Source organism: Crinia signifera, chromosome 12 (assembly GCF_055691185.1).
Source record: "Crinia signifera chromosome 12, ASM5569118v1, whole genome shotgun sequence".
Classification (NCBI taxonomy): domain Eukaryota; kingdom Metazoa; phylum Chordata; class Amphibia; order Anura; family Myobatrachidae; genus Crinia; species Crinia signifera.
The window spans coordinates 13,771,033-13,785,012 of NC_139228.1; the positions used below are offsets into that span (position 1 = coordinate 13,771,033).

Here is a 13,980-nt window from a genome sequence, read left to right on the forward strand (position 1 = left end):
CGTATTTACGCCATACCATTCCCCTCAGCTCCTTGTATGCAGTGTAAATAATATCTGTATACCTTGATAACCCTAGCCATGCCTCGGGGTAAGCCTCAGTATATCAAGCTGTGTAAGCGAACATGCTGCTCAGCCAATGCTCAATTGTCTTATAGCTCTGTGTCGTGGACAGGACCTGCTGTATTACCATCTCTGCTTCAGCTGAATGCAGCCTCCCCCGCCGACTCGGCCATTTAACCCCCTCCTGGCTCAGCTCCCCCTGACTGGCTGGCCGGAGCCCTAGGTGTGAAAGGGGGTCAGACATACCTGCCTGCCCCCTGACCTTCCTGCCGTTCGGACCTCGGTCCACCACTGACCCGCCCACCTATGCCTCTCCAGGCTCCATCTTTAGCTGCTACGTTCCCTGTAACTGTGGTGTACCGCACTAGTGTTGCACTGCTACCGGCCTTGCATGCTTGGGAAACCTGGTGGGAGTTAGGCTAAGTTCTAACATTTGACGAGTGAAGGAACATGAGTATTGCAAAGCTCAGCAGCTGCAGTTATCTGTAACGGAAGCTAGGTCATGTGTGCCTTGTAGGTGCTTCTTGCTGGAGGACATGCAGATGACTGGTTTGGGGAGGATGTGGTTCTCTGCATCATTAGGTATATATATATATATATATATATATATATCCAACAGTGTCCGGCACAGCCTCTTTAGTAGGTAACTTGAATGGGTGCCCGTGCAACAAATACATACAATACCATATAGTCACGGCACTCCACTACTGCAAACACAACTTTTAATGACAGACAGTTTCAATTCTGTAGTATTGTCATCAGCCATATGTGGTCTGTGGTGGGCGCCGCTGGCTGAACTGACAGGCGACCCAGGCAGCAGTGAGCGCTGAGCTGGTCCCGCCCTGTACATATCTAATGAGCAGTGCAGTGCATATTGAATGAGCGAGTCCCCGCCCAGTGCATATGTAATGATTATGCACTGCACTGGGTCCCTGCTCATTATATATGCACGGAGCGGGACCAGCTCAGCGCTCACTGCTGCCTGGTTCGTCTGTCAGCTCAGCCGGCGGTTCATGTTGTCCATCGCCTCGCCCCTTCTTGGGGCACTGGTTTTTTTTTTGGCAGGGGGGAGAAAAATTTCTAGCTACGCCACTGAGCGCACGCATATTCCGCAGCGCTGTACAGAGAATAGTTGAATAGTCACATCAGTCCCTGCCCCAGTGGGACTTACAATCTACCACAGGGGTGGCTGGACTTTTACAGTCCGGGAACTACTTTTTGTACACTTACTTACCGGGGATCTACTGGCATCTAACCCTGTGTAAATTTTACCCTCCAAATGCAATACGTTCCTTACACATTATGCAACACGGAATGAGACAAACTTCACACTACAGTAATGCCACACAGGCAGCAACTGGGATGAACATTTGTAAACAGAGCCCCTCCCCCTCCCACCGCATAACACAGTTTATAACCCCCCCCCCCACCCCACATGCAGCGCACTTAAGTAAACTGTAATGCCGCCATTTGGGTGCAGCTTTTCTGCTGCCACTGTGTTCTGCGCTCCCAAGTCCCGCCGCTGATGAGCCTCCAGTCCCTGCTGCCACTGTGCGCTGCGCTCCCAGCTCTGTCCCACCCCCGCTGAGCCTTCCAGTCTACTCAAACATGGGCTTCCTGCTTCTCACCTGCAGTGCACGGTTGACGTCGCACGTGCACCCGCGCTCTGCATTCCTGGGAACACTGAAACCTCTGTTCTGTGTCAGAGGCTTCAGCAGCTATGTGTGAACATGATTGCGATCTACCAGCGGGAACTCTGTGATCGTGATCAACCTTTTGGCTACCCCTGCCCTACCACATGTACACACGCCATGTACAGCTGGGCATTTTCAAAACTGACAGTACAAATACAGGTATTGATGGTGATGGGGAAAGTTGTTGCAGATGTCAAACAAGGTGTTATAATGACTGAATATCAGATTAAGCAACCAGGGGTTGTATGTTGCTTGTAAGGATAAAGTGAAGTCACTCAAAGTAGTCCTTTGGTTGTCAGAGTTGTGGTTGTTTTTGTCCTTCTGTTTCACTTTGGTAGAACGCCGGAATAATGCTGCAGTTAGGTTTCAATTATGCCAGGCATGTCCAAACTATGGCCCTCCAGCTGTTGTGAAACTACAAATCCCAGCATGCCTTGCCATAGTTTGAGCATTTCCAAATAGCAAAACTGTGGCAAGGTATGATGGGAGTTGTAGTTTTCCAACAGCTGGAGGGTTATAGTTTGCCAGTCCAGCACATGGGGAATTAGGGTTTTGGCTATGGGGGAATTAGATTTAGGAGGTGGGGTATTTGGGTAACAGTTAGCCAATAGTTGGGAGGGTTAGGGTCAGGGGGAGGAGATTAGGGTTAGGCTGTGTCGGGGTGGGGGTGTTAGGTTTAGTCAATGGATTTTCAGGGGGTAACGGTTAGATGCTATTGGGGAGGGTAAGGGTCAATGTGCAGTTGATATTAGGGTTAGGCTGTAAGAAAGGCGGGTCCCGTCAGGATGCCAGTGTTTGCATTCTAGCTGCCAATATCTTGACTGTTAATCATCCATATATACCTTATCTTGATAAAGGATGTTACTGCCGTAATGGTCATGTTATGCTGAAAAATGTTTCTCTTCTTACTTGCTCATATTGTATTTATCATATACTGTATGTGTACTTGGTTTTGGATTAATAAGGACTTAATGACCCTACAGAAACTATAACAATCTGTTGTTGATTTCAGATTTGTTGGCTAATGATAATGTTGGAAACCTGACGGAACGCAATACTCATGCAAGAGGTAGGACATCAATGGATTTTCAGGGGGTAACGGTTAGATGCTATTGGGGAGGGTAAGGGTCAATGTGCAGTTGATATTAGGGTTAGACTGAGAGAAAGGCTGTAAGAAAGGCGGGTCCCGTCAGGATGCCAGTGTTTGCATTCTAGCTGCCAATATCTTGACTGTTAATCATCCATATGTAACGTATCTTGATAATGGATGTTACTGCCGTAATGGTCATGTTATGCTGAAAAATGTTTCTCTTCTTACTTGCTCATATTGTATTTATCATATACTGTATGTGTACTTGGTTTTGGATTAATAAGGACTTAATGACCCTACAGAAATTATAACAATCTGTTTTTGATTTCAGATTTGTTGGCTAATGATAATGTTGGAAACCTGACGGAACGCAATACTCATGCAACAGGTAGGACATCATCACTGGCCAATCACTGGACAGGAGGCTAAGCTGTATCTTCCACTACACATCATATAGCCCAGTTGGAACTGGTGGCCCAGGATACCCTTACCGATAGTTTCCACAACTCCACCACTAGAGTCCTGGTTTTATAATAGGATATCCATGCTTGAACACAGGTGATATACAGATGTAGAACCTGTCATTCTTGCAGGGGCTGGCGGTAGATTCGCCAGCCGCCGGAGGGGAACGTGCGTGCCTCCTTACTATGGAGCTCCCAGCCGGTCCCCACCACTTCAGCACCGGTCCCCGCTGCCCGATCTCAACTCACCGCTCCCCCCTTAACCCTTCACGTCTCCCTGAAGTTTAGATGGGCAGGGTTTGCGCCCCCTGCTGCCCGGCAACTGGGACACGCGTGCGTCCCAGTCAGAGCGCCAGCAGTGGCATAACTATAAATTTAGCTCCCCCCTCCCTAGCCCAAAAAATTGTGGCACCCCCCTTCTAGTAAATTATGACAATGGTGCAGACTGGTTACCTGGGTGGCGCCATGTGTAGTGCTGCAGCTCCCCAGGAGTGACGTGCGCCCATGCGGCGTAACAGGGAGGACATCCCATCCGCTGACATACAGTAGCCTTCCGTCACCAGCCTCAGCTTCCAAGGACTGACCGGGGATACTAGCAAAAGTGTGTGCGGGTAATGACACTGGCCGCCCCCAGGAGCAGAGGAGGCAAGGAGACTGGGGAGGGGGGACAGGCTGTCACCTACAGTATGCAGCTACAGTACACAGCCACCTGCCGCCCACTACTACTGAGTGACAGCAAACTGTGTAATCGTATAGGACAGCAGGTATTTTTCAGTGCGCCCCGAGACCACTGGCTCCCCCAAGCCACAGCTGGGGCTGTAACACCATACTTACGCCACAGAGTGCCGGCTCACCAGCGGCGGCATTCTGGCAAGTCCCAGCGCTGGCTGAGAGGCGCTCCATCTGTAGTGCAGTCAATTTGATTTAACCATCTGGCCTCAATCATGGATATCCATAAAATTTTGACTGTAATGTCGAAGGTTTTACAAATGTTTATCATTTTCTCTAGGAACCAATGAATGATGCCCCCTACCAGTATGTTAATTTATAATCCATTTATTTTCTGTTTATGGCGATATCAAAGCCATCCAAACATAAAATAAAAATAAAAAGAATAATCAGTTCATAGAATGTAGAGTATTAAGTTCATCAAATAAATTCAACATCTGACAATCATCTACCGTCCAGCTAGAAAGGTAATCCAGAAAGTGAAAATAAAGCAAAATATTTAAACAAAAATTGGACCATGAAGCATACCTACCTACCCTCCCCAAAACTGCAGGAGGTTCCCAGTTTTTTGGGGTAGTCCCCGACAGCCCCAGAAGGGTAGAAAGCTCTCCCATATCGTGCCAGCTTCCTAGTGAATCACCAGCAAGGAAGCAGCAGGGCTAAATGACTTTGCACATGATTTGGATCCACCTCTTCACAGCAGACCCCACAAACAGCAGGTTTTTTCCCTATGTTGTTAGTAAAGACACTCTTTGGCCCCTCCCCCCAAAGTGCCCTGCAGTTGTCTCCTCCCGATTCTTCCAGAGAAGAGATTTACAAAGTAGGTAAGTATGTGTTAAGCACATTTGCCTATATGACCCTCTCCATGAGGAAAAAAATGCTCTGTTCCTGGACTTCCCTGGTAATGTCTGATTGCCATCACCTGTGGGGATCTAGGTAATGGATAAGAAAGGTGTCACCACAGGTGATGGCAATCCTACATTACCAGGGAAGTCCAGGAACAGAGCATTTTCTCCCTCATGGAGAGGGTCAGGTAGGCAAGTATGGTGTTAAGTATTTACACTCCAGTATATATAACTTGTGTCTGCTCATTCATTATTGATTTGAAACCTCTGCATCATACAGTAATAAGAATAAGCTTCTGACCAGAAAGCAGTGTGGTAGTACTGCACTATCAGAGTGCTCCCAACTCTTCATCAGGACGGTGAAAATTGTAGTCACATCTGCATTAAAAATATGGGTTGAAATACATAGAGTTTAAAGTTTAAGCTCCTACCATTGGATGATGGTAAGTGGGGCTTATTCAGAGTGGTGCTTATGCTTTTCACCAATATTCTGTGTACAGCCACGAAGAACTAGGTATGGATCTTAATATACATTTTATAATATTCATTAATATCTCTCTCTCTCTCTCTCTCTCTCTCTCTCTCTCTCTCTCTCTCTCTCTCTGTACTTCACTAACTACAGATAATGTTGGCCATAAAATTTTCAATAATGTGATCATCTCGCTGGTGCTGGTGGCAGGGCTCATCATCTTCATCACCATCATTGCGGTCCTGGTTTCGAAAAAAATGAGAAAAGGTATAATGTACAGATTTATTACATACAGTAGCATCATCATTTCCTTTTTTAATGCCTGGATATACTGTAAATCACGCTAAGGATGGAGAGGCCAAATTACCGGCACCCCGACTTGTTGTCCAACCAAATAACTGAGACGAGATCACGTAGCTTTGGACAATTTAAATCAATCACAGATTTATTTATTAATCACATAAATCCCAACCAAAACCAATCGCAGGGTGAGGAAAGGGAAGCGGTTTGTAAAGTCTCCTCCTATGTTGTACCACCTGGGACGTGCCGTCCCCACATAGGGGGTACATGCCCATGCCCCCTACCACCTGAGACATGCCTGTCCCTACCTTGGGGGTACAGAACCACGCCCCCTACCATTTTAGGAGCAACTACCATCTGCACAGCACCCTCACCTGTCGCGCGACCCGTATGGCCATGTAGGGTTACACCTGTACAACAGCCTGGATAAGCGCCATTCCTCTTACTTCAATTGACTTATGGGACTCCCTCAACACTGTAGTTAACTGCTATGCACACTATCTGTGCTACAGATCTGAGTGTCCTTAACCTGACCCCCTGTCGCTAACAGCAACCGCATTACATATGATGATATGAGGAGGAGGGGGTGGGCGCTCACTTAGTGGTATACGGTTGCAGCAGCTAGGCTCCAAAAAGAGGGAAGCCACCCTCTTAGAGGTAGAATAATAAATGGAATAATGGAGACCTGTGCTTGATGGACGTGTGTGTGACAGGATGACACTATCAGCATCTATAGACTACAATGGGTGAAGGACAATAATGTCTTAGTGCAAAAAAACTCTTTATTGGTCACAATGCCAGTAAAATACAAGTGAAATTGCAAAAACAAAGGGAAATGATCGAAGTCTCACAATTACCGTTACACCAAAAGGGTGTCTGCAGTCTAATTGTCTGGTGTGCTGTGTGGGTACTGTATGTCGTGGGCACCTTGCCAGCGCTTGCAAATGAGCCTGTGTCTCTTCACAATTCCCCCATCCGCTTACCTACTGCACATGCTCGTTGTCATAGGGGGTTATATCCTTGTGGACAGGGGTTCCATTCTCGTAGCCAAGGGAGATTACATGGTTGTTGCCAAGGGGGACTTAAATGTGCGTTGTTTACCATATACCTGGGGTCCCTCCTTGTGTACTGTACTGGGGTGCCGGACGCGGTCCCGGCAGTCGGGATCCCGACTGTCAAAACTCCGACAGATGGTTGCCCGACAGCCACCCGCTATACTCCATCGTTGGGGTCCACGACCCCTATAGAGGGAGAATAGAATAGGTGGCGAGCATAGGGAGCCACCGTGCCCGCAGCATGGCGAGCACAGCTAGCCCGCAAGGGGCTTTGTTGCACTCACCACGCTGTCTGAGTCCAGCCAGTCGGGATCCCGACTGTCAGAACCCTATACCACAGCCACTCTACTGTACTGTATAACACCTGGGGGTCCCGCCTTGTGTACTGTATAGTACCTGCGATCCAACCATTTACAGTACTGTATGTTTATTTTGTCTGTTTTATAGTTACACCAGCAGAGCACCCCACCCCCACCCAGGAGGCAGAGGCGGAGGACCATTGTGGGCAAGTGGAGGGAAGCTCCGACATTGGTAATCATTGTTACAGTCACTATTTTCCTACAGAATTATTGTCATTTGCTTATTTTACAATACTTGGTGTCTTTAACACACAGAACGCCTCATTACTGTAACTGTGGACAAGGTAAATGGTTGCTAAGGAACTGTGCACTCAGCTATGTAACCCTGTGTCTTTGCTCTAATGTTCCTGCCTGGCTGCTGCAGCGATCAGTGGCGCCTCTGATGGCTGCCTAGGCGCTGTGCAGCTCGGCGGGTATGTGTTCCCTATGTGATAAACTGTACCGTCCCTGCTTATATTGTCACCTACCGGCTGCTGCAACGACCAGTGGTGCCGCTGATGGCTGCTCAGCAGGCATGTGTTCCCTGCATGTAATGTTTTAATGTAATATTCTAATGTAATGCATGCAATGTCCTCTCCCCCCCCCCCCCCCATCCCTGCTTGATGCTGCACTGTAATCCGCAAAAAAATTCCTAGTGTGCGCATGGCCAATAAAGTGGATTCAATTTGATTTGAAAGTTGATTCGATAACTGTAAAAAAAAATCTATAGATATATTTGCCCAGATCGGTCACTCTGTGACTGTGTGTATAACACTGGGTGGTGTCATAGTGACAGATTGGGGGGCGCAATCACCCCTCCCCACTCATGCTGCCTCCCTTCCCTGCAGCTTGCCGTGCTGGCTGCCGCTAGTCATGCTGTATCAGTGTGGGCGTGATTGTGCCCTGCTGTCACTACACACATTACAGTGACACACACTCACAGCCCCATTACCTTACATGCTGAGTACACTCCCAGCTTCTTGACACGGGGAGCAAAGCTGCCCTTTCTTCGCAGCAATTCTGAGTGTGCTGCCAACACTGCGCCTCTCCCAAACGGACTCTCTGCTCTCTGGGGTGATCCACCAACTGCTGCTGGGTCTACCATGGCCGGAGACACCGTACTGGCTGAGCTGCTACCAGAGCCTGCCTCTGCAGCCACCTCCGACATGGCAGAAGCCCTGGACCTTGCCTGAGGAGGAGAATCCCCCCTTTCCCTCCTCCGGTGCACAGATCTCTGGGGAAGGTGACGGCACCACCTGCTGCTCCCCCAGCAGTGAGGCAGCTACAGCAGCACATCACCGCCTCCCCCGCCTCTCCTCCTCCCCTCCAGGGCTGCATCCCCAGACAGACTCTCCGCTCCCCGGGGTGCTCCATCAACTGCCGCTGGGGCTCCCATGGCCGGAGGCACCACACTGGCCAAGCTGCCACCAGAGCCTTCCTCTGCAGCCACCTCCCACTTGGCAGAAGCCCTGGAACCTGGCCAGGGAGGAGAATCCCCCTTTCCCTCCTCCAGTGCACAGTGCATAATGAAAACAAAACAAAAATCCAATGATATGTAATATACCATATATACTCGAGTATAAGCCTACTTTTTCAGAACATTTTTTATGCTGAAAAAGCCCCCCTCGGCTTATATTCGAGTGAGGGTCCCACTTGAGTCAATAAGTTTTCCCAGTTTTTTGTTGTAAAATTAGGTGCATCGGCTTATATTCGGGTCGACTTATACTCGAGTATATACGATACTTGGAATTATTTTCTAATGTTTCACTACCTTTCTTTTTTTACAGGTTCTTCTTCTGTCTTTTACCACAATTGCGGTAAGTATAAGTAGTTTATTTTATACTAGGTAATTAATCATAAATATGCAACATTTAAAGCATTCGAGCTGTCACAAACTATGCAGCGGAATAATTACAATTTGGGTTATGTGACAATACATTACATATTCACTTATCTTGAAAATTCAGTATTAATGACTCAGTAGTTACCTTCAACACCCATAAATAGTATAATACAACCAGCTTTATACAGTTACGGTACACTGTCCTCCCAGGGTTCTGGGTCTCCTGTTAACTGGCTTTATAGTTTAGTTCTGCTGCTACTTTGTATAAGTCTTGTAGAAAAGTCCATTAACCCCTTCCCGACGCAGCATGTTTTTGCCTTCCAGACAGAGGCCTTTTTTTCAAATCTGACATGTATCACTTAAGTGGGGATAACTTTTTTTTGCTTTTACTTATCCCAGTGATTTTTAGATTGTTTTCCCGTGACACATTGTACTTTAAATTAGTGGTAAATTTTGGTCGATACAATTTTTTTTTTTTTGTGAAAAATACCAAAATGTCGTAAAAAAATGGAACATTTTGCTATTTGCAAAATGTTACATTTTCTGCTTGTGAGACAAATAATCATACCACTCAAAATAGTTAATAACTAAAAAGACCATATCTATACTTTATTAAAAAATCATTATTTTAACCTCCTTTATTTTTTTTGGACACTAGGGGGCAGCAGCGTCTAATTTTTACACATCACACATTTTAACGCTGTTTTTGGCTGTTGGGCAATGAGGGAGGATGTCTGCTGTCACCGCGTCTCTGGACGCGGTGGCACTTTAAAGTCATGACGTATATATACGTCATGTGTCGGGAAGTACATCCCGGCCATGACGTATATATACGTCAAATGTCGGGAAGGGGTTAAATAACAAAGTATTAATTACACACTATGCTCTGGGATCCTTAACGAATTTCTCTCTGAAGTGGCAATACTTTTGCTACAATGTATAGTCCTGTAATCCGGAGTGTAATAAGTCACTAGTCCTTGCTGATTACAACTGAAGAACAATGTATCCTTTCCCTTTCTATTTGTATCCCAACAATTTGTAAAATGCTTTGCTTTATCCTGTCTGGCTTGTATTTGCAGTAACTGAAATCACCGTTCCTGAGGATATGCAACCGCTCCTGTCAGGCAAGTATCCCGTGTAATAACAGCAACCCGTTATCTTTCACAGGACGGATCACCAGTTCAATAACAGCCTCTATCTGTGTTCCTCTTTCGATACTCCCTGCGACAGCATTCGTTCACATCTTTTTACATCAAATAGGACAATCTTGCAGATTCACACTCTGGGCGGTATTCAATGAGCATTTTGGCGGTGTGCAGCGAATCTCTGTTTAGGATTCGCTGCACATTCGCCTTTGCTCGCCGCGTTCCGGAGCCTCGCCGGCTCCAGTATTCAACGAGTCAGGGGCTCGCTGCCCCTGACCGGCGAATTTTAACTCCTGCGGCGATGCCGCAGGGAGCCTGAGGACGGTGGCAGGCAGGGAGATGGAAGTCTCCCTGCCTGCCCCAGAACGTTTGTGGGGGGGAGGTGGGCTCCCCGGGAGCCAGGCAGCACAGGCTGCCCCCTGGAGGTGCCAGCAGGGGACGGGGATATTCACTACACCCGATCATGCATATGTAATGATCGGGTGCAGTGAATATATGAATATCTAATGAGCGGCTTGGCTCCCAGCCCCCTGCTGGCTGGTCTGTTTAAAAAAAAAAAATTAAATATATATTCATGTGCTTACAGCACATGAATAAAAATAGCATGCCCCTCCTCAGAATAAAATTCCTGATTTTTTGACACCAAATGTAAAAAACAAAACACTTTATTTTAATAGTTCACATTCCACTTCACCATAAAAAGATAGCGATTGCTACTCGGTGAATCATGGCGAAAAAAAACCTTGAAATGTATTCGCCATCTGGTCATTGAATAGAAGGATTCACTGTTTTAGTCAAAAATTCACCTTACAGCACAAAATCTCCATAAAAACCTGGCGAATCAGTCTCATTGAATACCGCCCTCTAACTCCTGCATCAGTGAGGTTAACTGCACTGGGTTAACTGTACTGTGACTGTAGCAAAGTCTATTTCTATGGTCGTATATTCTATGGATAATCAACCGTAGCATTGCTATATGCAGCCTGTCTCCCTTTCAGCTACGTGCAAAAACTGTGGCAGTGGGCTGCAAATTTGCTCTCTTTAGCCTGTCACTGTCACTGGAATAGGTTGTTTTAATAAGTGGCTTGTCTTAAGCTGGGCGCCTCCCTAAGTGCTCAGTAACACTGCTATAAACATAGTCCTGGAATGGCTTTATTACCCCTCTAATGAGAAGGCAGATAACTACTATTCTGCAGGGCTTGATCTTTCCCCAAGTCTATCAGCAGGGGGGAGGGCCTAAGTGCGTCACTGCACCTTCATCCTTCCAAGGAACATCGGTCGGTTGCAACTCTGTTCTTACAAGACCATGGGTGGATATTAAATATCCCGAAGTCTCCTCTGATTCCCACCCAGAGACTGAAGTTTTTGGGAGTGGTTCTGGATACACACCAACATCGTGTTTTCCTCCTGGAAGCAAAGGCCAGAGACATCCGTCTGTTGGTGCTTGCAATTCTCCAGTCTCCTAATCCTTCGTTATGGCAGTGTTTGAAGTTGCTGGGCAAGATGGTGGCAACCTTCAAGACCATACAGTATGCAAGGCTTCATTCGAGGCCCTTCCAAGCGAACATCCTCTCCAGTTGGTCAGGGAATTGGGTCACTCCCTTCGGTCATGGGATTGGTTGGTGGTCACAACCGATGCCAGTCTCAGGAGCTGGGGGAGCAGTGACCCTGAATCTAAGTATACAGGGTCTGTGGTCCAGCTCGGAGACAACTTTGCTGATCAATATACTGACACTTCTGCAGGCAGAGGAGTTTCTGAAGGGGTCTCCCATTCGAATTCAGTCAGTCAATACCATGACTGTGGCATATCTCAATCATTAGGGGGACACTCGCAGCAGGATGGCGATGCTAGAAGTCTCTCGGATATTTCCGTAAACGGAATCAAATATTCCTGCTTATTGGCGGTTTTCATTCCGGGAATTCTGAATGTGGACGCGGACTTCCTCAGCAGAGCAGATCTGCTGGAAGGGGAATGGGCGTTATATCTGGAAGTGTTCCAGGACACTGTATCCCTTTGGGGGCTCCCAGAGCTGGATTGATGACGTCCAGACACGATTGTCAGGTAAACAAGTTCTGTTCGAGAACCAGGGATCCGACAGCATGGGCTGTGGATGCCATGATGGTTCCGTGGTGTTTCAGCCTTGCATATGTCTTTCCACCATTTCCCATGATTACTCGGGTAATTAAAAGAGTGAGGACGCAGGAGTCAAGGGTCAACCTGATAGCTCCAGATTGGCCCAGGAGGTCTTGGTATTCCGACATACTAAGGTTGTCGATAGCGTCATGGTCTCTCCCTTTTTGACCAGAACTACTCAAGCTAGGACCTTTTCTTCACCAGGACCTAGCTCGTCTCAATTTGATGGCCTGACTTTTGAAACTTCCTTGTTAAAGAAGAAAAGTTTCTCGGATGCAGTTAGTACAAAAAGGAATAGTCTCACTTGCGCTGAAAGTAATGTCCCAACAAAATACTGATCCACTTGATTTCCAACTTTCTCTCCAATTCAGACGTTTGAATATGTGGAAAAAACAAAAGAATATACAATAGTGTAATGCACTGTACCTTAAGCCCAGATAACACATACATGACTGTGTCACATTCATAGACACTGTAGTGCAGATGAGGATATTCCCTATATTAGCCCGGGAGTCCGCCGCTGCCGCTCTCACCCTGCATCACACAACCAGATGCCGCCAGAAGACAGCCTAAGTGACGGGAGCGTTTCTGCCACTGCCTGCAGAAGGCTGCCGAATCGCCCACTGCTCCTCAGCTGGTGGTAAACAACACAATCAAGCCAGATAGTGGTCTTATTAGATATTAAACTGATAAAAACAGATACACAGCTCAGCAGACTCGCAGACCAACTCAGTGCTGCACCAACCGCCCACTGATCCTCGGCTGGTGGTAAACACGATCAAGCCAGATAGTGGTCTTTTTGGGGCCTAGTTTTTCAAACTGCCATCCTGTCATGCCACTGCAGTGCCACTCCTAGATGAGCCACGTGTTTGTGCCGCACACTTATGTGGCTTAGCATAGTTATCCAGCTACCTCGGTGCAACGTTTTGCCCTAAAAACCATAAAGTGAGCTGTTCAGAATAGACTGGAAATGAGTGGAAATGAATGTAGGAGCAAAACACAATAATTCTGCAATTTTAGCAGTTTTTATGCTTTAAAAAAAAAAAATCAGAACCCAAAACCGAAAACGTTTAGGGTGTGTTTTGGCAAAACCCATTAGAACCCAAAACCTGAAGGTAATCAGAACTCAAGACCCAAAACGCGAAAAGTTGCTTGTGATAAAATGAAACAAAGCCCTTTTATGAATCGAACTCAGGCCTACAACATGCAGAGCAGAGCGCTTATTCCCTAACCTACGAAGAGCGGCCAGAGCTTCCACTCGGATGCATCCTAGCATTAGCGTCTGTGCCCGTGCAGATGAACGGAAAGCTTTATAGGGAAGCAGGATATTTTGTGTGATAAATATACTGACCTCACATGCACTCGTGCCATATTCTTGGCGAAGTACTGTATTACTGTAATTGTTCGCTCAGCATTTCCCACTCCATAGCAAGTTATAAAATAGTGTAATGATATGCTCTTCAATGCAAAACAAATTTTGTGCGTGTCTGAAGTTTTGCGCTAAAAGCAGCTATAAATAGTCTCTGGAACTTGATAGGACCTACACCAAAAGGTCCTGAGGTTGTTTACAAATGGAAAAGGTTTTTAAGATCCAGAAACAGTTCACAGCGCTAATAAACTAAATAAAAAATCAAAAATAAAATATAAAAATAAAAATAAAAAACTCGTGAAAAATTAAGTGGACAAAATCAATGTGCACAAATGTAAGATCTAAGGTACTTCCCTTTCATATGTTTCAATGGGAGGGAGGTAAAGGTATCGGTCCTTTGAAGAAATTCTTTTAAAGTGTTAGATCCGTGTGTTTTCTTATTTTTCTC

At 46.5% G+C, this 13,980-nt stretch overlaps 1 protein-coding gene across 9 annotated transcripts in view; it reads left to right on the forward strand.

Moving 5' to 3' along the window:
• Positions 1-13,980, forward strand: part of LOC146050395 (uncharacterized) — a 62,486-nt gene that overhangs the window by 21,010 nt on the left and 27,496 nt on the right. For all 9 annotated transcript variants that reach the window (XR_014466301.1, XR_014466300.1, XM_083167388.1 and 6 more), the window contains 6 exons: positions 2,767-2,823; positions 3,176-3,232; positions 5,502-5,615; positions 7,151-7,234; positions 8,829-8,858; positions 9,964-10,008. Coding sequence is in view for 7 of the 9 variants with exons in the window: in XM_083167388.1 (XP_083023514.1) it covers positions 2,767-2,823; positions 3,176-3,232; positions 5,502-5,615; positions 7,151-7,234; positions 8,829-8,858; positions 9,964-10,008 (387 nt within the window). In the remaining 2 variants the exon portion in view is untranslated. The remainder of the gene's footprint in view (positions 1-2,766; positions 2,824-3,175; positions 3,233-5,501; positions 5,616-7,150; positions 7,235-8,828; positions 8,859-9,963; positions 10,009-13,980) is intronic.